This window comes from Rhinatrema bivittatum, unplaced genomic scaffold (assembly GCF_901001135.1).
Source record: "Rhinatrema bivittatum unplaced genomic scaffold, aRhiBiv1.1, whole genome shotgun sequence".
Lineage (NCBI taxonomy): Eukaryota > Metazoa > Chordata > Amphibia > Gymnophiona > Rhinatrematidae > Rhinatrema > Rhinatrema bivittatum.
In genome coordinates, this window is record NW_021820931.1 from 5,584 (window position 1) to 33,112 (window position 27,529).

Below are 27,529 nucleotides of genomic sequence, written 5' to 3' on the forward strand. Positions count from 1 at the left end.
TCACCATAATTATAAAATACATTTTGTGAATGACTGCAATCAATAAAGTACGAGTTATGGCATAGAATTTATCTGTTTACCTCTGATTTGTTTGGTATCGCCCCTATTGGGCCAGATCCTGTGCACGTTTTATGTGCCCGGTGACTGAAATCAATCCCATGACAACAATTGGACCAACCTGAACTTTTTTCTCCCCCCCCCCCCCTTCTTATCGGTTATTGCGGCTACCGACAAAGAGAACAGGTAAAGTGAATAACGAAGCTATCGCAAACCGGCGCATTACATTCACAAAAGGTAACCTTTTTTTTTTTTTTTTTTAGCTTTCAGGCTTGTATAATCTTTGCATGTTTACTAATTAGCTGATCTGTTTCTTGGGTAGCTGGAGCTTCACAGAAACCCAGACTTTACCAATCCCTCATTAGCTTTTTACCTTGTTAATAGCCAACTTTACCCAACTGAGGGCCCGAGCTGCTGAGGCTTTCTCCCGTTCCGTTTGGTGAAGGAGGCCCTTAGCGCGCGCGCGCTATTCTAGCGAGAAAGAAAAGCGTTTCCCGCCTGCACGGCCTCCAGTAGGAACCTGCGGCGAGCGCGGGACCTTGACTTCTGTAAAGCGCTCTGGTGATTTTTCTGCTCCTTTTAAGTGGTAGGAACGGCGGAAAATGGATTTTATAGGATTGAAATTTTACCTAATTTAAGGGTAGAATCAACTCGTTTCCGTACTTTTAAATATCCTTGTTTTTTTTAAGTATGATTTCCTTAGCTTTACTTTTGGAAACGGATATTTCATTTTTTCGGCTCCTTTCGAGTTTTATTCCCAGTTTGTGACTTTAATTTTCTCAGTCTCTCAGACACTCACCACACACAATTAAAGCAGCCCCTGTACCACTTTGGGCAGCGAGTAAATTAAGCCTCGTAGGCTTTTTCAAAGGGTTTGGGAACTGAACCTCGCTGGAGCGGCTGCCTCTCTCTCCTGTCACTGCTTTGCTTTCGCAGGCTCGAGCTTCCCTTCAGCGCGACTCGCGCCAAAAAAAAGAATCCCTCCGCTTCGAAAACTCCCGCCCTCCGCCGTGCAACCGTTGGGCTTGGCCCGTGTTCCCGGTGGGACGCCCTCATCTCCGGCTCTCCCTGCAGTTCCACGCATGCCCCGGCCCGAAGCCTTTTTTTTTTTTTGCCCCGGCCCTGCTGGAAGTTCTGCCGTGACAGAAGGATCTCCCGCTGCGTTTTTGGTCTTCTGCCCTCCCTCCTCTCTCTCTCTCTCTGGCACTGTGGCAGCAGCTCTGGCGGCCCCTGCGGCCTGCTTCCCGCTTCCGGGGCTCGCGGTCGGGCTCCTGCCGCCAGCCCTCCGCCGTGAATGATCCGCTCCCGCTGACCCGAAGGCAGCCCCCACAGCACTTCTTCCAGAGCCGGTTTTGCTCCGCTGGCCCTCGCAGCTGAATGGGGTAAAAATCCGGGGGCAAGCCACCCGTTCCAGGACGGCTTCCTTTATCCAGCCAGCACTCCAAGGGAAGCACTCATGGTCTGCACCTCTCACGGGGATCCGTGGGGCATCTCCAGCCCCACCTCCTCTGTAAATATTTGTTCGCTTCTACCCAGATTTGATGAGTTAGCGATCGCGGTCAATGCTGATGTTTTCTCCACTCTCTCCTCCTGTTTCAGCAAGGACACAAGTTGATATGAGTGGGATGCACAAGGTTGCAAGTTCCTCTAAAGTGAAGAACATAAGAACATGCCATACTGGGTCAGACCAAGGGTCCATCAAGCCCAGCATCCTGTTTCCAACAGTGGCCAATCCAGGCCATAAGAACCTGGCAAGTACCAAAAACTAAGTCTATTCCATGTAACCATTGCTAATGGCAGTGGCTATTCTCTAAGTGAACTTAATAGCAGGTAATGGACTTCTCCTCCAAGAACTTATCCAATCCTTTTTTAAACACAGCTACACTAACTGCACTAACCACATCCTCTGGCAACAATTAATTGTGCGTTGAGTAAAAAAGAACTTTCTGATTAGTTTTAAATGTGCCCCATGCTAACTTCATGGAGTGCCCCCTAGTCTTTCTACTATCCGAAAGTGAAATTACCAATTCACATCTACTTGTTCAAGACCTCTCATTATTTTAAAGACCTCTATCATATCCCCCCTCAGCTGTCTTTTCTCCAAGCTGAACAGCCCTAATCTCTTTGGCTTTTCCTCATAGGGGAGCTGTTCCATCCCCTTTATCGTTTTGGTCGCCCTTCTCTGTACCTTCTCCATCGCAATTATATCTTTTTTGAGATGCGGCGACCAGAATTGTACACAGTATTCAAGGTGCGGTCTCACCATGGAGCGATACAGAGGCATTATGACATTTTCCGTTTTATTTCATTCCTTTTCTAATAATTCCCAACATTCTGTTTGCTTTTTTGACTGCCGCAGCACACTGAGCCCACAATTTCAATGTGTTATCCACTATGACACCTAGATCTCTTTCTTGGGTAGTAGCTCCTAATATGGAACCCAACATTGTGTAACTGTAGCATGGGTTATTTTTCCCTATATGCATCACTTGCACTTATCCACATTAAATTTCATCTGCCATTTCGATGCCCAATCTTCCAGTCTCGCAAGGTCTTCCTGCAATTTATCACAATCCGTTTGTGATTTAACTACTCTGAATAATTTTGTATCATCTGCAAATTTGATAACCTCACTTGTATTTATTTCCAGATCATTTATAAATATATTGAAAAGTAAGGGTCCCAATATAGATACCTGAGGCACTCCACTGCCCTCTTCCACTGAGAAACTTGTCCATTTAATCCTACTCTTTGTTTCCTGTCTTTTAGCCAGTTTGTAATCCAAAAGGACATCACCACCTATCCCATGACTTTTTACTTTTCCTAGAAGCCTCTCATGAGGAATTTTGTCAAACGCCTTCTGAAAAGTCCAAGTATACATCTACTGGTTCACATTTATCCACATGTTTATTAACTCCTTCAAAAAAGTGAAGCGGATTTGTGAGGCAAGACTTGCCTTGGGTAAAGCCATGCTGACTTTGTTCCATTAAACATGTCTTTCTATATGTTCGGTGATTTTGATGTTTAGAACACTTTCCACTATTTTTCCTGGCACTGAAGTCAGGCTAACCGGTCTGTAGTTTCCCGGATTGCCCCTGGAGCCCTTTTTAAATATTGAGGATACATTCGCTATCCTCCAGTCTTCAGGTACAATGGATGATTTTAATGATAGGTTACAAATTTTTACTAATAGGTCTGAAATTTCATTTTTGATTTCCTTCAGAACTCTGGGGTGTATATCATCCGGTCCAGGTGATTTATTACTCTTCAGTTTGTCAATCACTCCTACCACATCTAGGTTCACCCTGATTTGGTTCAGTCCATCTGAATCATTACCCATGAAAACCTCCAGTACGGGTACCTCCCCAACATCCTCTTCAGTAAACACCGAAGCAAATAAATCATTTAATCTTTCCGCGATGGCCTTATCTTCTTTAAGTGCCCTTTAACCCCTCGATCATCTAATGGTCCAACTGACTTCCTCACAGGCTTTCTGCTTCGGATATATTTTAAAAAGTTTTTACTGTGAGTTTTTGCCTCTACGGCCAACATCTTTTCAAATTCTCTCTTAGCCTGTTTTATCAATGTCTTACATTTAAATTGCCAATGCTTATGTATTATCCTATTTTTTTTCTGTTGGATCCTTCTTCCAATTTTTGAATGAAGATCTTTTGGCTAAAATACCTTCTTTCACCTCCCCTTTTAACCATGCCGGTAATCATTTTGCCTTCTTTCCACCTTTTTTAATGTGTGGAATATACCTGGACTGTGCTTCTAGGATGGTATTTTTTTTAACAATGACGTGATACTTTACGCCAACCCTGTCCACCAAACCCCATTATAGATGTCAAAAAATGAGGCTGGAAGGCCATAGAGGAGAAGAGATAAAGGGGATGGAACAGCTCCCCTGTGAGGAAAGGCTGAAGAAGTTAGGACTGTTCAGCTTGGAGAAGAGATGGCTGAGGGGGATATGATAGAGGTCTTTAAAATCATGAGAGGTCTAGATCAGGTATATGTGAATTGGTTATTTACCCTTCACAATAATAAAAATAGCTGGGGAGCATTCTATGAAGTTAGGAAGTAGCATATTTAAATCAAATTGGGAGAAATTTCTTTTTCACTCAACGCACAATTAAGCTTTGGAATTTGTTGCCAGAGGATGTGGTTAGGGCCGTTAGTGTAGCTGGGTTTAAAAAAGGTTTGGATAAGTTCTGGATGAGAAGTCCATTAACTGCTATTAAGTTGATTTAGGGAATGGCCACTGCTATTACTGACTTCAGTAGCATGGGATCCACTTAATGTTTGGCTGCCTGTAACTTGGACTGCCACTTTTTGAAAGGTTTGATGCGACCCGCAGTCTGACCTCATATGGCAACTTCTTATGTTCTTAAAGAGCTGAGTCCTATGCCCGCACTTTTTTTTTTTTAACTTTCAAAATATACTATAAGCAGCAATCAATCCAATGAATGATGTGTTTCTAGAGAATTATTTTTAAAGCTAGGTTTCAGACAATTTGCTTGTAACAAAACTGAGCATCCCATTCATCTAATAACTTATCATAGTATGAAACTATTTTAGAGAAAAGCAATGAACAGGAAGGCAATAATCCATTACGGAAGGAGCAATACCAGACAACACGATGTAGTCATCAGGATCTGAAGACAGAGGAGAAGGCTAATGGCCAGTGGCTTACAACGATGCCCTTTACTCAGATTTCACAATTTTTCAAGGTCCATTAGGAAATAGAAGGGGAAGGCTTTACAGATGGTAGTTGTGGTTGTTACCTGCAGGAGGGGCCAAAATTTCACAGCTCAGTTTAAGGTCACCCCCTGGCATACTGGTTGGGAGCCTCTGGGCTACAGGTAGGAGGTAAGCACAGAAGAGGAAGTGTGGAGGAGAGGAGGGACATATTGAGAGACAGAGCGTAAGAAAGACAGATGTAAGTTTGGGAAGAGTTAAAGGAAAGGAGGAGAGAACCACTGCAGTGGTGGGATGGAGAAAAAGGAAATATGCATGGGAGAGACTGGAGGAGGGCTGGGATAAGGTAAAGGGGAAAAAGATAGGAGATACAGTGGTGAAAGGTAAATGAGATACCTTAAAATGAGTGATTATGATGGAAGGGAAGAATGTCAGGAGAGGGAGAGCTGGAGAAAGAAAGTAAAAAAAAAAAGAGAAAAGAACAATGGGGGGGGGAAAAAAAAAACAGGGAAAGGAGTCCCAAAAAGCCAGAAACATGTGAAAGTAGAGGAGAGAGACAGGATATGGGGAGAAAAGGTAGAAGTAGAAAGGTCTTTTATTTTCAGTTTATGTGACTTTGTAGAGGTTTTCATGATTTTATATGGATTTTAAAAAAATTCTAGCTGTAATGTCCAACACCTGACATTGGACATAAAACATTAGTTGCCTTACTGGGGCAGACTGAGGGTCCATCAAGCCCAGCATCCTGTTTCCAACAGTGGCCAATCCAGACTACAATTACCCGGCAAGTACCCAAACATTAAGTAGATCCCAGGCTACTGATGCCAGTAATAGCAGTGGCTATTTCCTAAGTCAACTTGATTAATGAGAAATTACTACTTACCTGATTAATTTCCTTTACCCGTCAATAGCAGGGCTGAATTAGCCATGCTGTCATAGGATCTGTCAATCAGGTCCAGGAGGCGGAGCTTGTCAAAGCAGAGATCAGAGCTTTGCTCTCTGCGGCTGCACGTGTGTTCCCGCTCAGGAAAGTAACGGAATCTCCTCAGTCTGTTCTTTCCGCGTGCAGGATCGCACGCGGAGCTGTTCTTCTCAGTGTTAAAAAAAAAAATGTCAAAATCGGGGTTTAAACCCTGTAATTGCGTCGGTCACGGATGGCCACGACCAATGTTACCGATGCCTAGGACCAGATCACAATCGGGAAGATTGTGAATTTTGTTCGAGGTTGTCACCCAGAGCACTGAAGCAATGGGCCTACAGGCTTCAGGAACTTTTTGCTTCACCGGAGCCATCGGAGACTCGTTCGTCGCCTGGCCCTGCAATTTTACCGGCTCCCTCAAAAAAGAGGGGCATCATCGTGGGATCCTCAATCCTCCAATTTTGGAGGTAAGGATATGGCAAGCCGACAAAGGCCATCAGATTTTCAAAAATCCATAGAGCCAGAATCGCTGGTGCAGGACACACTGGCGCCAAAAATCTCGACGCCTAAAACTTATGCGCCTAAGCCGCCTTCCTGCGCATAAAACAGTGTCGGCGCATAACACTTCTGCGCCTGAGCAAGTATCGGCGAACAACACTTCTACGTGCACGGCACTGAAGACATCGGCGCGCAGGGCGCCGATGACGGTGCCGCACGACCAAGGAAAACTCTGCGCGCAGGGCACTGAAGTTGCGCGCACAGTGCCATCCACATCTGTGCGCATGGCGCCGACACCACATGCGCGCACGGCGCAGATATTACCTCCGCGTCCGGAGCCAAACATCTGCGTGCACGGAGTCCCTTTCTTCGAGAGCTACTCTTCGACAGATTTTACAATAAAACATAGAAAGCGATCACCATCTTCACGTAGAAGTCCTACAGACTCGTCGTCACACTATTATCATAAGCACTCACGACATTCCCACCACAAAAAGTTGTCAAAGAGGAGTGCAACATGGGAAGTAAGCCCTTTGACTTCTAAATCATCTCATGTACCAACTTCAAATACCTTCTCCCACAGAGAGGTAATACAAGTTGCTTTCTCTAATGCTTCTATAGCTTCAGAGGATTCGATGGACATACTATGCAACAAAAAGCAGAGAGACCATAAAATATCCAGTACTTTACCTCAGAACACTCCAATGCAACCTAAAGCATGTGAGTCACAAGAATTAGACGATCGTACAATAATGCCCCCTCGTACAAAAGAGGCATTTTAACAATTGTCTCAATCCTTAGCAGGATTTTATGAAACTCTTCAGTCATCATTCAAAATGACTAATATTGCCTCTGTCAGTTCTTCGAACATAAAACACAGGCTAATTGAGAACCGTCGGTGGAACCTCAAACATCTCCCATAACAAACCGACCAACTTCACCAATTATAAACAGGATACATCTTTTGATTCTCCTTCACCACCAACATCCCCATAATCTATGGGATTCCCATCGGATCCACAGGAACAACCTCAGGAGCCGTATTCTCCTCCAGAAGACCTTACATACCCAAAATTTCTAGGAGTGATGAGATTTGTGCAATTGTCTCTCAACCTAGCTTGATGTTACCTAGGTAGAGAGTCCATCAAGCTAGGTTGAGAGAACATTGCCCAAATCTCATCTTTGAGTGAGTTTCCTCACTCTGAAGGTCATCAAATCTTCACAAGAGAGCACTGGTCTGTTCGTACGTCTCACTTTGAATGTCAAAGTGGCCCCTAACCCCTATACTAATACCTAAACCTCACCTCAAGTTACTAGGTGGGACCTCCCATAGAGATATAAATACCTACCTAGCGTGAGGTCATTATGGCTCTCTCTCTCTCTCTCCCTCTCCCCTTAAAATTCGCGATACGGCTTTGCAAAACTGTGGAGCCCAGCCCACTTGGCCAAGTTCCCACCCCAATATCTTCCCCTTTTTCTCATTTGCATCGCACCAAACGTTATGGTGCTTTCGCATGCGTTAAGGCGTTTTCACATGCAAAAAATGCCTTTAACGCATGCAAAAAACGACCCCCCCCCCCCCTTAAGTCTTGTTATTCCCTTACTGATACAGGAAGATCAAGGGTGTTTCATGCCCGGACGTATGGCAGGCGACAACATTAGGAAGATTAATAATCTTATCCATGCTGCCAAACGAACCAAAATTCCATCAGTCTTGTTCAGGGTAGATGCTGAAAGCGTTTGACTGGGTCCATTTGTCTTTTTTTATTTCAGGTTATGGAAAAATGGGGCTTGATGACCATTTTCTTAATTGGGTTCAAATATTTATTTATTTATTATTTATTTAGACTTATATTTCGCTTTTCACACTATTTCACGCTCAAAGTGGATTACATTCAGGTACTGTAGGTATTATATAAAAATCCTACTGCCTGTATCAAGATCAACGGCGGGTACTCTAAGAATTTCGAGGTCCAAAGGGGGGGAACAAGGCAGGGGTGTCCTTTGTTACCACTATTGTTCGCAATTTGTGTTGAACCATGAGCTGAAAGGATCAGGCAGAACTTGGCCATCCAAGGCATTCAAATTGGGGGGAAGCAATATAAAATATCCCTGTATGCAGACGATATGCTATTTACTCTAACAGACCCGGAGATATCTTTGAGTTCAGTAGTGAAGGAGATAGATGCATATGGGAAGATATCCGGTTTTAAAATGAATATAGAAAAATCAGAGTTGTTGCCCATTTTCCTGCAGGAGGAATTCTGCTTCAGGCTTAAAAAGCTTTTCCCCATTTCAATGGGCATGCACGGGCCGTGAAATATCTAGGGGTAATGATTGGATCGAATATTTGGAGTTATTTCAGTTAAATTACCCTCCCTTGTTTAAACCATTGGAGAAAGATTTAGAATTTATTTATTATTTATATTATTTTTAATTCTTATATACCGACATTCCTGTATGGAATACAGATCACACACGGTTTACAGTACAACAGAACAGTCGCGGGTGGGCGATTCATTGTTAAGATAGTTACATTAATTAAACATGAGATCATTCAATGGAAACAATTGGGAGAGCCATTAAACATTCGAACATAAAAACGTAGGGGTATTAAACATTGGAACGAAAAAACTTTAAAGCAGAAATCATTAAACTTTAGAGACCTTCGCTGACTTCAGAGACGGGTTAAAGGAGAGAAAACATTGAAGAAATTATATGTGAAAAACATGGGTAAAAAACGGGGTCGGGGCGAAAAAATGTATTACTAAGAGAGGTAGGCATGGGCAGGAGGTCAAGAAAGGGGTGAAAAGAACGGATATAAGTAAACTAAGTAGGGGACCTCCTTGAGCCCTGGTTATGATTTTTCAATCGGTGTCTGAGATCTTATGATTCAGGGAATGCTTGTCTGAAAAGCCATGTTTTTAGGTGTTTCTTAAATGTTTGATGGCAACATTCTTGGCGTAGATCCAGTGGCAGAGTGTTCCAAAGAGTAGGCCCTGCAGTCGATAAGCCCACTTTCTTAGAGTGGATTTGGCCGGAGGGGCATATAGGGAGCCTTTGTACGCTCTTCTAACTGGTCTCTCTGAAAAATGTGGACGTAATTGAGAGCTAAGTATAAGTGGGGGGGGCGATGTTGTGTAAATCCTTGTGGATCATCATAAGGACTTTAAAAGAGATCCTAAATTTGATGGGTAGCCAGTGCAGGGAGTGAAGGATAGGAGTGATATGGTCTCTTTTATTTGAATTGGTAAGTATCCTAGCAGCGGCATTCTGGACCATCTGTAGGGGTTTGATAGATATCGCCAGGAGACCTAGTAAGAGCGAATTGCAATAGTCTAATTTAGCGAGGATAATAGATTGAAGTACCAAACGGAAATCTCTGAAATGCAAGAGAGGGTTTCAGTTTTTAAGAACTTGTAGTTTAAAGAAACATTCTTTAGTGGTGTTATTGACAAATGATTTTAGGTTGAATTTGTTATCGAGTCGAACCCCTAAATCTCTGACAGAAGGGGAAATGGTTGATAACTGTTTTGGCGAATTGAGAAGCACCAGGAGAGTTGAGGAGATTTTGGTTTTCATCTGGTGAAATTAGGAGGATCTCGGTCTTATTTGGATTGAGGATGAGGTTAAGGTTGGTGAGAAGACTGTTGATCAATGTAGACAACTGTTCCAGTGGTCCCAGGTTTTTTGAAGTGAATCTGTGATTGGGAGAAGAATCTGGACGTCATTGGCGTATAGGTAAAACGTTAGTTTTAGGGTTGGATAGTAGTTGGCAGAGTAGGAGCAGATAAATGTTAAAAAGTATGGGAGAGAGGGATGAACCTTGTGGGACTCCCAGATTGGATTTGATGACAGGTGTTTCCTTATTATTAATCCTGACCTTATACGATCTATTCTCCAGGAACAATTTGAACCAGCTGAGTGCCACTCCTTGGATATCAATGTTTGCTAGACGCTCCAGAAGGATAGAGTGATCAACGGTATCGAATGCTGCCGATAAGTCGAGTAATGCCAGGAGGTATGGTTTTTCTTTCCAAATTAAGAAGGACGGTGTCCGATAGTGAGGTTAAAAGGGCTTCGGTGTTTTGGGATTTTTCGGAATCCAAACTGGAAAGGGGAGAGACTGTTGTTCTCCTCCAGGTATTCTGACAATTGTTTATTTACAATTCTTTCCATGATTTTGGAGATCAAGGGTAGATTCGCTATAGGGTGGAAATTTGCGGGATCAGAAGTCGGAAGGTTGGGTTTTTTAGTACGGTTTGAGGATGGCTAGTTTAAGTTGGTCAGGTACCCTTCCTTGTGTCAATGAGCAGTTAATGATATCTGCTAATGATTTTGAAATCACGTTTGGGATGGAGAGAAGGAGATTGGAAGGGATTTGCATCCAACGGGGTGTGATGAGGTTTAAGCTTCTATGGGGACAGTTAACTATATCATGGTTGGGCAGGATTGCAGCGGTGAAAATGTCCCTTTTGCCAAAGATTGGGTATCTCTTTCAAATGTTACCTTGCCAGGTGCTGATGGGATATCTTAGAATTCTGCAAAGGAAAATTTTTCTATTTATTTGGAAAAGAAGGCCCCACAAATTTCCAGATCAGTATTATATAAATCTAAGACAAATGGGGGACTGGGTGTCCCTAATATCACTAAATATTACGTAGCTGCTCAATTGAAGGCTGTGGTTGAAATCCACAGATACAACGTAAACAATGGGTGGCCATAGAAGAAGGAATGATGGGAGATAGAAATATACAGGATAGATTTTGGGCAACCGGTAAAATGTTATATCATTTCTCTGAGATTTCCCCATGCACAGCATGCACTCTGATTTGGAGAGCATGGTGCTCCCATATTGTGGGCAAACGGCACTACACCTTTTCAACAGCAATTAGGCTAAATCATTTCTTCAGTGGGTAGATAAGGGGTTAACCTCAATTGGACAGGTGTGACAGGGACAGTCTGTACTCTCCTTTTGATGAGCTTAAGGTTACGTATCATCTGTCGCAACTGGACTACTTTGCCTATTTGCAGTTGAGACACTTTCTGCACCCCAAGATAGTACAGGAAGATTTATGCAGGGGGAAATTGCTGTTTGAAGGCATCTGCGATAAAGCTCATATGATGAAAGGGGTTATTTCCAAACTATATGTAATACTAAATAAGGTTGGTGAATATAATGCTAAATTCATGCTTGCTTGGGAAGGAGAGCTGGCAATGGGGTTCACTGAAGAAGATTGGGACCTGTGTTTCTTGCAGACAAGCCATAGCTCCATTTCCCCCTCTCTGATGGAAAATAGTTATAAAGTGTTGTTCAGGTGGTACACCGCGCCGGTAAGGTTGCATAAAATGTTTACTAATATCAGCAATAGGTGCTGGAGGAAGTGCGGCCAGATAGGAGACTATGTACATATCTGGTGGTCTTGCCCTGCTATACAACCCCTGTGGAAGCAGGTGGAGGGGTGGTTGAGAAACCTCTTGAACATATCCCTGATTTTTTCCCCCAGGATTGTCCTCTTAAATAGCCCCATGGACACTGGCTCGAAGCAGCAATATCTTTTTATTCAGGCGGTGAGAGGTACAATTGAGAGGGAATGGAGGAATGTGGCGGCTCCCTCATTTGATAGCGTTCTTAGTCGCCTGCACTGGATTTATTATATGGAAAAATTGACTGCATCTAAAAGGATAACTACATAGATTTGAGGAATCATGGCAATGTTATTGGCAAAGGCAGAGCGTACACTAGCATACCTAACTCACGACTCCCCCCTGGGATTTCTTTTTTCTTGATGTTAGGTTATTGTGGTCTGTCTTGGACACTTCAGTGGGATTGTTATACATCCCTGGTAATTTTTCTTTTTGTTATGTGAAACTCTCTTGCAGTGTAATAGGAAGATATAATGACCACCTTTTTTCGACGAGGGGGGGAAGGGAGAGGCTTCTGGGAATAAACACTAGGATATTATTATTTAATACTATACGTAGTTGATAAGGGAAACAGTATGGATTTTTATACAGGTGTATATTGGATAACATTGTTAATCTATGTTGTTGATATCGTATTACATAAATGTTAGTGTGATCCCGTGCAAAATATGTTGTATTTGATATTCTCAGTATGAATAAAAAATGTTGTTTACAAAAAAAGAAAGGCTTTAGTTGCAATAGAGCAAAACTGTGTAGGAGGCTGTGGTTGATGTTTGTGAGAATGGTTGAAATAAATAAAATTGTATGAAACAAAGTGTATGGTGGTGGGGGTTGCTTGGATCCTAAGTGATGGGAGGACTGAGAATCAACACCTGACAGCAGCCCTACCCCTGTCAACTGGGCCTCAGACTCGGGGGGGGGGGGGGGCCGCCACACTCTTCCCTCCCCCCTCAGTCCTCAAGGTTGGTGAGGTATCCGGATATGGTCCATGGAAACGTTGGGCACCTCTATTGCTGCCTAATGAAAAAATGCTGGCTGTATTTAGCTGCTCAATGGGAGCACATGTTCAGAAGACCAGGTCTAGCCAACTATCTCCTGAGGTTAGGCAGGCAGAGCCCTTTTTTCAAACTTTATCCCATGGGTCCTGTGCTAAAAATAAATCCTGAGCTTGGAGCTGGTGGCTTCATTTGCCTGGGACACCAGTTATTACCTAGTTATCCATTCTCAGATGCGTTTTTCTTGTCTACTCAAATACCCCTCGTCATACTTTTGAGCAAGTGAACTACACCTTAAATCTCCCCATTGTGAAGCTAGAGAAGTGATATTTTTTGACAGAATGTGGAGGATTGGTTCCATTGGATAGAGGTCCAAATACTTCAAAAAGAATCCTGTTATTCTTTTGAAACCATGGTACAGTTAGTGCAAATCAGAATATAGGATTTTACCTGTTAAATATTTATTCATATGATTATTATTAAGATTTAACAGTATATTCACATCATAATCTTAACCTAGGTTTGCACTTCCACAAAAGCAATTTTATAGTTTGCATTACTTCCACTAAATGATTAGATTTGCTACTTTCTCCTAATTTATTTATTTTCATATTAATGGGAGTGAAATGCAAAATCAAGATGGGAGATTTCCATGTACAGGAATATTCACACTGTGATAAGGTCAGATCCATGCCCTGAAAATGGTTAGCACATGATGCTTTTGGACTAACCACACTGTTCAGTTTCTCCCAGCCGTTCTACATTATTGCATTTAAATCAATCAACACAAAGGACATCAAAAATTAAAAAAAATCCCAAGAAGATCCATAGTGACGCCTACTTCCTGGAACATGGGCACAAGTGCCTACATGTGATCAAGTATAATAGCGAGCTCTTTATTCAAAGGTTTGTCTGCATAACTTTGAGTTACCCCGGACTAAAATCGAGAATTGATAATTCTGTACCCCCCCTTCCCACCCCCAGTTCTCCAGCTAAATCTTGCACGGGTGAGTTGTTTTTTTTTTACCTGCACAACATTTAGATAAAAAAAAAAGGCAGTCGAGAGGGGGGGGGTGTTCCGGGAACATGGCTACATTCTAGCTAGTGAATGCCGATATTCAGCACTGCCTGGTTAAAACCAGCCGGGTACATCCTGGTTGGAAAAATAACCGCCCTCAAGTTAAATTTAGCCGGGTAAATAACAGCTGATTATCTGGCTCACGTTACTCGGGTAACTTTCCCACTCGTCGGCCTGCTGAATAAGAACCTCATCCAATCCCTGACAAGGCACCAAAAGTTTCCGATGGATCGAACATAAAGATGAAAGGTTATTAAGGGAGGACGCATGCAGAGGCACTCAGTCAGATATTCTCCTCTCATAAGCCTAAATATGAATGACATAAAACAATAAGTTCCAGACACGGGAAGACTTAATTTTGGGAGTTTATTAAACTATAAGATTTAATTGGACAGGATACTGAAACAACAGAGATACAACAAGAGAAAACAAGTCATCGGTATCATGAACAGTACAAAGTAACCACCATGAAAGGACCACACTGTCGAACAACTCTCATTACAGTTAAGAGTATACTGCATGTTGATTTATCAAGCACTAACCGCATATTCAACTGCATAATGAATAATAAAGGCAGTATTTCCCTCACAAACTAAAACTACAGGATGGAAAATATTCTATTAGTGTAGGTCTTGTGTAAAGAAGCAACCCTCTCCCAGTTGGTAATGAGGATCATAATTGGTGGCATGTGCCATTTTGTTAAAGGAAAACTCATGTCATCTTGCTTAAGCATCAGGCAGGGTGAAACATAACAACACTCAGAGTGGAATGTTGGTCTTGAAGAGGAATATATATATAATATAATATAAATCCTATATGTTAAAACAAGATCATATGGTTGCATGTGTGCAGCTGCTCTGTGACTTACTGTTCCTTATCTGCCTGGGTTAGTGTTCAAAATTCATTTTTCTGCAAGATGAAAAATAGAACGTTCTATCCTTGGCATTCACAACACGTCAACTAATTAATCCTCCTGTCTTCTTGTCTTTTGATACCAGTCATTAAAAAAAACAAAAATAAACAACTTTGTATCACATTTTCTCTGTCCAGTAACAGACAGGGTATAAAAGGATTTTAAATATTAGAGTAGGTAGAAATAAGCTGGAATAAATAGGCAACACGGATTTTGTATTTTTCCCTATCGATATCACCAGTGAGAATTTTACATGGCAGGTTGAGTTGGTGGCAGTTCTCCTTTAAGGCTTGATTCCTGCCAGTCCCCAATAACCCTAATGCCGATAATATTTACTCTTTCAGGATAAGTGCAAACAAGTGTAGGGCAAACTGGTCAACCGCTTGGCTTTCTTGTAAATAACAGTTGCCCTCACTTCTACAGGATTATGATAATAAGTTTGTGATTTATTGGCACCATGGCAACTAGGCCACACTTGAGCCATCACATGGTGGTTAAAAGTATTTAAATCTGCAAGTATAAAAGCTTTAAAAAACATCTTTTATTATAAGAACATAAGTCCTTGTCATACTGGGTAATGACCAAAACTACATCAAGCCCAGTATCCTGTTTACAGCAGTGCCAATTCAGGTCATAGGTACCTGGCAGGATCCCATACAACAGATAGACTGATCCCATGCTGCCAACACCCAAGGATAAGAAATGGCTTTCCCTAAGTGTACCTGGTTAATAACCTTTTTAAACCCAGCTACACTAACTGCCTTGACCATATCATCCAGCAATGAGTTCCAGAGCTTAATTGTGAATTGAGTGAAAAGTATTTTCTCTGATTTGTCTTAAATATGCTACTTACTAACTTCATGGAATATCCCCAAGTCCAACTGATTAACATTTAAAACCTCTTACCATATCCCCCCCTCAGCCGTCTCTTCTCCAAGCTGAACAGTACTAACCTCTTTAGCCTTTCCTCATAATGGAGCCATCTTCAGCCCCTTCTCAAGTGCATCAATATCTGTTTTTGAGATGCAGCGACCAGAACTGTACTTGGTACTCTATTTGCAGTCTTACCATAGAGAAATACAGAGGCATTATGACATTCTCCATTCCTATCCTAATATTCTGTCTTCTTTTTTTAACCTCTGCTGCACACTGAGCTGACGAGATCTTTTTCCTGGGTGGTAGCTCCTAACATGGACCTAACATTGTGTAACTAGTTTGGATTACTTTTCCCTAGGTGCATCACTTTGCATTTGTCCACATTAAATTTCATCTGCCATTTGGATGCCCAATACTGAGATTTAGCCTTCCTGTGCTATGGAATAACCTGGCATAAGATCCCCTGTGTATACATACACAGGAAAACAGAGACGCCTATTTAACCAATAAAAAAAAAATATAACCATTTATAGATCAGGGACTCAGCCATGACAGAGTAAAGAATGTAAGCCTGGAATGTTCTAATATAATTTTGCAATACTTAGTAGGATGTCCATAGCTTGTCACAGAGCTGGATCTGCCACCGCTGACTGTAGGAAACCGATTGACAGCTCCCTTAAAACCTTCCTCCAGGTGACCTATTGACTGGCTATAAGAATTCACAATTGCTTTTAAGGGTCAGCACTGGCTCAACCTGAGACGGTTTACTCTCTAGTAACCCCCAATTTACCTTCTCCATAATGAGGTGGGATACAGGCACTAAAAATAGTCCAGGTTCTAACTCAATGGGTATTTTCGTATTTATTATACTTAAAACATTTTTATGTTTGGGAATTTGGGAGGATAACTTTCAAACAAATGCAAGCGGTAGCATATACCTGCGTATATGGTCGCGAGCAGATCTATGCTAGACATACGTGTGTTTTATAAAATGCGCATATCTCCACCCTGCAGCATATGCACATAAGTAGGCTTAAGTGCAGTTACTGAATGTGTGCACTTTTCCTATCTATTTTAAAAATATATGCACGTATATTTTATACACAAAAGTAAAGCATGACTTGTGTAAATGAGCCAATTTTAAAACATGTGCACATAAATGAAAATACCAGTTTACCAATTAGTCCACTAAACCATCTAGTCCTTCTTCAGGTCACTGAGACCTTTCACCCAGACTTCCCACCCTGTCAGCGCTACACAATAAACACATTTATTAGCACTTATGTCAGATAATTAGCTGGTGTAAAATACATAAGTTGGCCAATGTACACACACAAGTGTCTTTTAAAATAGCAACTTATGCATGTAACTGTTAGTTCTGCTTTGGAACGCCCCCTACACTGCCCTTTTTTACATGAGTGTATGTGCCTGCAAAACGAAAATGCACGTGTATTTTCAACTTTTATAAAAGTATGGAATATGCAAGTAGAGGCTACTTACGCACATATATGCTAATTTTTACACGTGTAACATTTTGAAAAAGTAACCCCCTAATGTCTAACATTGTTGACGTTCCATTTCCCGCCATGTTGACCATTGAATGGTGCTGGATGCTAAGAGAATGTTAGATATGGACTCAGCTCAAGCTAAACTTACAAGCACATAACTCAATTCCAGTACCCTCCCATTTAGTCTTGCCTTGAATCTACCACTTCTATAGGCCCTAGACGTATAGGATCACTGTAGAGAAGGCATTTCACAGGCTAGGTTTTTCTACTCATCATTATGAGCCCAAGTTAAACTACAATTGGAGTCTGTTATTTGGTTGTACACAGTTTGGCATAAAAAGTCTTAATACTTGATAGCTAAATTTATTTAAAATTAGTAACTGGATAGTTGAGTATATGGAATACCTCTCTAAGGCCAATGCATGTTTCAGATGAAACTTTTCAGCAACAACTAAGGTCCCTCCCTCAAATAATAATAGCAAGACAAGATCCCTTCCTCAGGCAGTATGGTGTTAACCGTATAGAATATCTGATTTAGGCCCAACTATTTTGTTGTTTTTCTGTCAGTTTAATTTATTATTGGTGAGCTAACAGAGTGATTCCTTTTAAAGTTAAATGATGTTAGGTCATCTATAACTCAGAACTTTAATAGCAAATGAAGCTGACAAGGCAGAAGGAATTTAAAATGGGTTCAGATATTTTCATTCTATGATATATATCAATCATCGTATCTCGCAAAGCAAGTCCTAAAGTATTTATATATTTAGTTCCATTTGCTGTCTTAAACTCATGAATTATGTTAGGTTGAGAATGGGATGCGGAAGAGACAAGTTCATAAAAGTTGTGGGATAAATATGCAGCATGTTTGGGAGACAGGCATTCAGGTAACTCTACCGTACCTTAACAAGCAAACACAAACTGGCCTACATCTACTGTGCTTATCATTTATATAAGGTCATTGAAAAGATGTCAGTCAAGTGCTGTGTGTGTATGTGTGAATACACACTGTAAGTTAAGACCCCCCCCCCTTGGTTTTGGTCCCTGTTCTCATAAAAGGCTGAGTTATACCCGTACAAAGCTTCATGCTTTTAGCATATGCAGGGTAGTGGCAGAGAGCCCTTCTTTTGCATCAGAAATGAATGTTTGTGGTGGTGGTTGTTATACATTCATGCAATCCTACATGTGTTACTTGATGATATTTATAATGAGCTGAAGTTCCAGCAGATTAAAGGTGGTGGTTATTTAATAAATGTTAACCCTACCCCTAGTACAGGTGGCAAATTCAGGTTCAGAAGTAGTTTCCAAGTAGAGAGGAAGCCTCTTGGTTTGAGCACCTCATCGGCAAGTAGGTCATCCGTTTTTATTATCTGATTTGTCCTCAATACACAAAAAGGTCATTAAATATGTACATTTTTCTTTATGATGCCACTGTACAAATGACACTGAAGAAAATAAATGTTCTCATGTAATATTAGAGGCTATCAAAGTGTTGCATCACTGTGCCAATGAAATGTCACCACACAAGACCACAGGACACCACTGGTGATAACCACAATTCTATACATGCCAACTAGTATCATCCTTGGACCATCTTGGTGAGTGCAACCCCTGTTTCCCCATCCCCAAAATGCAGTCAGTTTGACATCTTTATTTATTTTCAAATGGGTCGCCCTGTCCCTTGTAAGTAGAGGTGTAGGTAAACCATTCAAATAGCATCACAATGTGCTTTACAATATTTAGCATTTCTGAAATGTGTAACCCAGACCACGTTTTGGGTTATGAATAGGTCTTGCATCAGTCTAGTGCAGTGAGGGGAAATTATGCATGGATACTCCCCTAATTGACAGCCCTCCACTGGCAGAGCTGTAATGGATACCCTCACTCCTGAGGTTTTATAGCAGAGCTCTACTATAGGAGCTGGGGTCAGTATTATTTGGAAGTCATAGAGAGGTTGAATTTTCCTAACTTGGATTTTGGGTCTGCCTGCAGCCTTAGAAACCCTCTCCCAGGATAGGTCAAAGGGGCTCTGCTGCTGTACTTGCTCTGGGACTGATTTTTGGGATTTTGAACCTTTACCTAGGGGAGCCCTGCTGAAGGTCTGGGCCTTTCCGAAGCCCAGGGAATGGGGAACCCTGGGCTGAAGATGCCCAGCATTTAGGGAAGAACTGCCCTACAAAGGTGCTGACCCGTTGCAGCGGATTCCTGAAGTTATTTAAGTTGAGGAAGAAGATTTGTTTTCCAACATCTGGGAGGAATTGCTTTTTTGCCCCTCTTCCTGCCCACCAAGGGGACTGGCAAGGACCGCAGTCCGCAAGGATTCCTACCAGCAGGGATCCCACCAGAAGATTCATCTACTAACTCTGAGTATAAGATCTGTATTCAAGGGAGGACCCCCATCTGGTGTCCACAAAGAACAGTGAGGGATAGAGACATTAACTCTGTGTCAAGATAGATTTTTGTGCCATCGGGGAGGGGTTTTCTGTCCATCCAAGAGGGACCACCGCATAATCTAATCCAGAAGTGTGGGTGGATTCCTGGCTTTATAAAGACTAATGGACAGATAGAGAAGAAAAGAGCTGTAATTCTGAGAGAAACTGCGACACTGGTGTGTGATTTACCCTATTTAAGTGTGCCATTCAATGAAACTGCATCAGTAAAGCATTATTTTGAACACTGCCTATGTGTTCCGAGTGTGGTTTGTTTGGCACACAACACCCAGTGCACAGCATAATGAAGGAGCTCCATCACAGTTCCCTAGTCACCTCCTACTGGGACCGGAGAAGGCTCCTTTCCACCCCTAGCCTGAAGGACCTACACTTTGGGATGGGAGGAGAAGTAAAAGCTAGCCAGAGTCCCTGCGGCAAAGAACTTACAACCAACTTTATGTCCCACCCCTCCGTACTCAACTTGTATCTTAAGGAGGGGTCACACGAGTTCAGCCACTTCTGGGTGCTTTATCTTAGCAGCATGTGTCTGGCACCAGGACTACATGAAGAACGTGGTATAAGGAATGAAGGTAGTTCCTGGATCAGGATCCCCCTTTTCCAGGCCATCTCTTTGCGGGGTTGGGGAGAAGGGGCATCTTCAGTGGTGCACCCAAGTGCAGAGCTGCCGGGGTAACTTCAAGCATGTGGTCCAGACGCAAATTGTGTTTGAATAGTGGGTTGTTGAGTGGCTAAATATGAGTGGGTAACTGTAGCCGTTTCAAAATCAACAGCATTAAGTTACAGGGGTTATCTGCATGCTGGTGACGCTCACACGATTTGAAAGTAAATCTGCATATGTAGATTTATATCACTCCCCTAAAATGCTGTGGGTGGTGTTATTTTAATGCATGTTATGACTTTACGCGTGCAGTTTCAGGGAGCTGGCTGACTGCATGTAAGCAAATTTTCAGTCTAGCCACAGCACTCCTTTCGGGCATGCAGCTTCCAACGAGCCCTTTGAAGATTTAAGCCTATAGGCGTAACCATTGCCTGCTCTAGCTGCCTCTGGCACCTGTCCCGGATGGCGCCTATCTCCACGCAGTTGGCTTTTACTGAATATCAACTCTCATGATGGGCGCATTCAGGAGATACGTGAGCTGCTTCCAAAATATCTGGTGCAGCTCCAAAAAAGAAAAAAAAAGCTGTTTGGGGCAAGGAGGTGCTCCATTAACAGCCCCTGCTGCACGCCTGGACCCCACCCCACAGGGAGATTATTCACCCCCACATTCACACACAGTAACATAGCAAACACAATATGAAGTCAGCCTTGATGTTTGAAACTTGCCACTCTTCAGTTGGGCACAAACTGTTTTCTGGACACAATTTACGCAGGTATAAAAGAGGCAGACCTGGGGGTGGTTTCACCTTGCCTGGGCAGCTCGGATACTCAGCGCTGATCGGCCCGAGTTACCCCAGGTAGTTCTGGATGGGCTTCGTCAACTCTGCCTGGTTCGCTCCTGCTCAGGATTGCGCGCGTGCCTTCAGAAGGGGCTCCCTGCCACGGCCACAGGAGCGGGTCTGCCACTTTTATTGTGTTTGGTTTTCTCTCACGGTAAAAAACCCCCTACTATTTTCCGCCATTAGGCGAAATCTTCAGCTCTGTGAAAACCGCTGGCTGCCCTATCTTGTGGTGAAAGTCACTTTAAAGGAGACAGTACTCCATCATATTTGCCTTTGGAAAAATGCTTGGCCAGTCCCTGCGTGCTACATTTAGTGCCTAACGCTCTCATTTACCGCCTATGCCCCTCCTTTTTAATAATAATTAGAAATTTGCGGATTTTTGCCCGCCTTTCCAAATGATGCTCGATCATTTACAGTACCTGAGGAGGTGAGGGAGAATAACAGGTCATCTCGCAACCAATACACCTAGTGGCAAGACGCAGGGCCCCGGCTTGTGGGGAGGACTACCAAACAAGCCCGATACAGGGACGGTAACTTTCATACCGGCACGTGGACGCACATGTCCGGGTGTTCGTCGGCCTGCACCCAGGGATAACATAACATGCATGCGTTATAAAATAAGTCTTGCCGCAGGCACATGTGCGCCAAATTTTAATCGGGTGCGAGCATGTGTGCGCAAATCCCACTTCTACCACGAAAGTGGGGGGATTTTAAAAGGGACACGTGCTGATGCCATTGCCAGTAAAACCAGTTTGTCCCCAGTTCGCCAGTTAGCAGCTAGCTTTGCCAAACCTCCCTAATTTAAATGCCTTTACTCCTCACAGTTAGCCCTGACCCTTAAAAACCCTGCAGATCTGCCTATTTTTCTTTATTTTTAAACTTACACGTCATCCGTAGCAGAAGTTACGCGCCAGGGGGCCTCGGCGCATGCCATATCGCGCACATATTTACGTGCACATCTCTAGTTCACGCCCATGCCTCGAGGGCTCAGCCCTCACCCCCTCCCTTTTTCAAAACGTACAACTTCCCTTAATTAATGCACTACGGTAAGATGGGAAAACTTCCTCCGCTAGTTTCAGGAGTAGGCAAAACGAGAAGTGATCTAAGAAAGTTTGAGACTCGGATGAGTGCTGTTGCAGTTAAGAATCAATTTGAAAAAAAAAAAGTGCAGAATTGTGCATTGGGGAGTGCAGACGTCCAAGGGAGCAGTACACAGGTGGGGAAAGAAACAAGGGAGAGACCTTGAGGTGATGGCATCTAGTGAACTCAAGATAGCAATGTGATAAGGCAAGGGCCAGAGCCAGAGGGCTTCTAGGGTGTGCAAGGAGAGGCCCAGCCTACAGTGAAAGAGGGGTCGATAATCCAGTTAGTCCTGCACACCAGGATGTTTGGCCCCGTCCTCCACAACTCACCCAACCACGTGTCCCAGAATGAGCACTTTTTGGGGTCTACTAGGGGTGGAATTTCAAAATGATATGTCTAGCCACCTAACACTGGAAGGCTGCATGACCAGACCCTCTGAAAATCTCCACCCAAGCTTCCAGGCAGACTGGAACGTTTATCGGATCCAGAGAGACCAGAAAGACTAAGGATGATCGCCGTAGGAAAAAACGGGTAGGGTGACACCCATGCAAAATTATTTAAGAGAGTCGTACAAAGGGAATGCACAAGATAGCTAATTCTGGAACTAATCACAGGCAAATGAAAATGAAGGGAAGTAGTTTACACAGTCTGATAATGATTCTGAAATACTTTACTGCCAGAATAAGCTGAGGAAACGCAGCAGAGCGCTTCAGAAATAAATTGGATAGATTCTTATTAGCTTCTAATATCAATGGACCCTGATTTTTTTTCCATGCACTTGTTAACTACTAAGCGAGCAGTCTTCATTCTGTCACCCTTCGAGCTACTTTGGCTATGTGCCAAGCCTCCCAACTTCGTCTGACATTAAATTATCAGTTCTACTGATACTTGCATCCTATGTTTGGGATGTGCAGTCGTTTTACCCAAATGGATAAAACACAATAAATGAGCTGATTTTCGTTCTATATGAACAAAAGAAATAAAAAATGGAGTCAACCGTGTATTTCTCCTTTTGAGCCACCATTTTGGAGGGGAGAAAAAAAAAAAAAAAGGCTGCATAGCCCAAGGAAAGCCCTCTACCCTGCACCCCTGAACAAAATATCTCCCCCTCCCTGGGATCTAATTCCGCCCCCCCCCCAAAAAAAAAAATCTCGTACAAGGAGGCAACTGGGGTCAGACGGCAGTGGCGGACATCATAAACTACTCAGACCCACCACACGGCACATGATATCTGCTGATACCATTTTGAAAAATGGCACAGGGGCTGCGGGAGCTGCTTCCCCCAGGCATAGTGTGGTAAGACTTAGGGGGGTGGGGGTGGGAGTGGGATGGGTGGTACCGAGTTGATGGGTGGAGAACATTAGAGTTCAGGGAGGATTTTTACCCAAGGGTGCAAGGTGTGTGTGTGGGGGGGGGGCTTTTTGCTCGAGTTGTGTGGCCTCTTTAAAAATAGATGAATAATGCCCCCTATTTGCTGAAGAGGTGCACTCTTTACTGAAAACGAATTTAACAAACCAAAATGAACGGGAACCCTCCCCCCCTCCCCCTTGCCTCCCGAATGCAACAAAACAAATTGGTTCATTTCCTGAAAAGGAAATGAGGCGAAACGTTTGAGCATGCATATCCCTATCTTGTGTTGCTCCTTTACCAGCAGACACAACCATGCCCTGTACCCTCTGCTAGAAGGGAGCCATCACAGGTTGGCTGGCTGCCACGGTTTTCCTTGGTCCTGATTTGTTCCTCCCTCAATCAGGTTCGCATTCAGGGATCATAAATGGGAAGAGGAGAAATTTTGTAAACTTCAATCCCACTCCTGAAGCTGTGGATTACAGAAGATCCACTGAGAAAAGCACAAATGTATTATTTGTCAATTACTGAAATGTTGTCTCAGATTTCAGTATAAAGAGTTGAAAAAAAATATTACTAGTGGGGTTGTGTTTTTTTTTTTTCGGTAAACCGAGTTTACCGAAAAGCTGCCATAGGTTGTGTAACATTGTGCTAAAAGATAGGACTGGTCTCATGGAATTGACGAGAACGGCCTATAGATTTTCCTGGATGCTCGTCACCTTTAGCAGCAGGCAGACTGCAGGTCAGTGGAGCCAGATATGGAAACGAGCAGTCGTTAGCGTAAGGCAGGTAGACGATTCCTAGCAGGTAGATCCTGGAAGAAACCAGTCTGGCTTTGGCCATCAGCGGCAATGTTGGAAACAACTCAATCATGTGCTATAATGCATCACATGACGGTGGCACCTAAATTATCAGCCAAATTTAGGGACCCTAAGTGGTTTTGACTGAAAATTATCCATAAATTTAGGTACTTAAAACTTAGGGAACCAAATGTAGTCCTGCAATTTATTTGCCTAGATTTCTCACCCCTCACTTCTCCCTTGTAGGTATCCACTTTTTACGAACCTAGTGAAAGCAGGAAACTAAATTTAGATGCTCGGCTCTGGTCAGTTTTCAAAAGGGGCCAACGGAGGTCCCGAAACTGCTTGAACATTGGCCCTATAGCGGCCAAATTGTTAATCCACTGGTGTGACAATTTAAAGAGGGAAAACAAACAATAAATACTTTCCTATTCTGGGAAATGTAAATAGCATAAAAAATCTTTGTATATACAGAATTTTGTCCCTCCCCCTTACCCCTATTTGATTAAAAAGCTATTTGTAGATGCACTTGGCAAACACTGTAGGCATATCTCAAACGCATTTCTTAAGGAATTACAACGCTTGAGTATTGCCGAGCATTTCCACATCCTAATCTATTCGATGCAGCACCACCTATCATGATACTATAAAGTAGCAGTGGTATATAGTGCCTCACAACCATAGTGCACTATTATCATTACAATTAATACTCATTTGATCTGCCTCAGGAAGATGAGTTGCAGTCACCCGTCCTGATATATAAAGAGCCGACCTCTACCTTAAACTGCTGAGCAGCAGAAGAGGCCTCACTTAACAAAATGCATTGGAAACCAAGTTGAAACCAGCTTTTAGACAGCAAAATAAACTGAGTATGAAAATGTTTGAAACTCCAAGTGGGGAAGATTACTAAATTAAGACTGTACTCTGTTGCTAGAGGCTAGAAGTTGCTTTGGGACATCTGCTCTATAGCCCCTACTGACTGCATTCAAAGTCATGCAGTCTGAACAGTTCCCTTTGCAACGCAAACAAAAGACCCTTGTAAGTGCCCTGTTCAGAATGCAGTGACTTGCTGTAAGTGAAAATCCTCAGACAGCAAAGCCTTTGGAAGTTGCAATAAAGCAATATATTAAATACTAGCGACTCTGCTCCCATCTCAAACACAAGCATCAAAGCAGAATACTGCTCTAACACTTCACTGTACGAAAGACAAAGAGAGATGAAAGCAAGACTTGAGCATAAACCCTGATGGCTTTCCACTCTACTCATGGGACTGCGATCTGCCCCTTTTTAGCACAGCCCATTACTTTTGGACATAACTGATGCACGCAGCATTCTGTCCTCTGCGAATGTGTGGGAAGTACATTTTCTTCTATTATTAAGAAGCCTTGAAGCATGTGTATCTCCCTCCCATCCTGTGTACTACCATTCCTTCTTCTTACTAGCACAAAGCAGAGGTAAACCATACAGCGATCTCTAATAAAGGCAGTTTGACAGAAGAAAATCACTGTACATCCTAATAAAGTAGGGGGACCAGATGGCTTCATGTCGATGCTTTTATATGAGGGTTGAGCATTTCTCTACCAACAGGAAGGAAAGGTGCTGATTGGGGGAAGATACCACTATCAAGCCCTCTGCTCCCTCAGCTCTTCCTTCCACCCTCTCTTCCTTTTTCCCAATCTTGAAACTTTCCTCTGATTTGTAATAAACCACAACAGCTGTGCGTTACCCTCTTCCCTACAGGTATTGGAAAACAGTGGTGGAATGGACAGTGAACCTTTAGATTAAGGCAAACATCTGCTCTTTTGACACCTTACAACCACATAATAGGTCCTGAAAGAATATGCATGTTGGTACACCTTGGCAGTTTGGCCAGTCAGCAGGATACAATCACCATCTTTCCAGTATAAACTCCATAAAAGAGGGTTGCGATGTCATCATCTTGTGATGGAAAGCAGGAATTTACAGGTCAGAGTAACAAAGGTGAAGCTGGTCAATGAGCAGGAAAGATGACATTCAATGCAAACACTATTTTGAACAATATCTACACATAGAAGCTCTGAAATGGTAAATGGCTCATTCATCCCCATTGCAGGTTGATGCCTTTAATACAGGTACCATTTGCTTAAAGAACAGAAGTTATTTTTCAGTGAACACAACCTGACTTGTCCAGTGCTTGTTCAGATGATAAGAGGTTTTTTGTCATCATAACGTTTTCTCTTCCATTGAAACCATATGAAACCAAGTCAGAACAGGAGGAAGTGTCCAATCCTGCAGTAGTAGCACAGAGTTCCAGTGGTCGTACTGGTTCTGGAGAAAATTGGATTATTTGCAGGCTGCAAGTCCAATAAGGGTATCTTTTACTGGCCCAACATACAGACTATCCCAAGAGTTTTTGTACGCAAGCTTTCAAGACTACATAAGGCCCTTATTCAAAGCGGTAGGGATGTGCTGTCATTTTAAAAGGACAAGGAAATCATGCCGACCTTTGTTTCATTTTGTGTTATTTCACATCTGAAACAATACAAAAAAAACCAACAAAATGTTGTTTTGTTTCTGTGCATGTTTCTGTGCATGTTTCTGTGCATGTTAAAACACAAAAACGAAACAAAACGAAAAAAACTAGATCAATAGTAAACAAAATGAAAAACAAAGCAAAATGAAAGTTTTTCCCAAGCACATCCCTAGAAAGCTTATCTACATCTTTGGTCATTCTTATGCCCATCCAAATAAAAGTCATCACAACCTGCAAAAAATCCATTACCTCCAGGATTTCAGTCTACATTTCACATATATTAGAATGCACTGGGATTTGAGTTTAAAACTAGTCAAATAAGTCCCAGCAGTTGCAGTCACCAGTGTATGCCAAATGGCATGACACATATTGTGACATAACTAACTCTCCATTTTGGCAGTGGCCATGGTGAATCATGGTGTTCCCTCACTGCAGAATAGCATTACCGTGTATCGCAATGGTCATTGAATACAGAGCCATCTGGTCACCCAATGGTGAAGTGGCAACCTATACACAGCGTTGATGGAGCTGAAGTGTATGTAGCACAAGGCGGAGTGATGAGTATGGCACAGCCGTGAGATTCTACTCACTGTCAGAATCTGGGAAATTCAAAGGCCTCCTGTTGAAAGCAAGAGAGAAGCCTAATACACAATTGTTAACATGAAAAAGGTAAAAATAATCAGCCCATTTATCTGTCGTTCATCTGGGGGGAGTTTGTTCCTTCCTCATCGTCTTCTTTGTCATCTTTCATTCCCTTCAGCCTCTGGCGCGCGAAGTCTTCAAATACAATGTCGTCATCACTAGCCAGAGGGAAAACAAGAACAGCATTACTCACACGTATTCTTGGAATGTGTCTCGGGGGAAATGGAGCATGCTCTGAAGACAATAACTCAATTAGGAGGCAATCATTCAGTACAGTAGGGTTTCGGCT

At 42.7% G+C, this 27,529-nt stretch overlaps 1 protein-coding gene and 1 long non-coding RNA gene across 2 annotated transcripts in view; one reads left to right on the top strand and one right to left on the bottom strand.

Annotated features, from left to right (window-relative positions):
- Positions 1 to 221: 221 nt before the first annotated feature.
- LOC115082300 lies at positions 222 to 11,843 on the top strand. Its single transcript, XR_003854127.1, has 3 exons — positions 222 to 294; positions 10,077 to 10,193; positions 11,680 to 11,843. It is a non-coding gene; the product is annotated as an uncharacterized LOC115082300 (long non-coding RNA).
- An 11,251-nt stretch (positions 11,844 to 23,094) lies between these two features.
- Positions 23,095 to 27,529, bottom strand: part of LOC115082299 (beta-arrestin-1-like) — a gene marked incomplete at its 5' end in the record, with an annotated part of 104,128 nt that continues 99,693 nt past the window's right edge. The window contains 1 exon segment of the mRNA XM_029586533.1: positions 23,095 to 27,398. Within this exon segment, the coding sequence (XP_029442393.1) occupies positions 27,287 to 27,398 (112 nt within the window).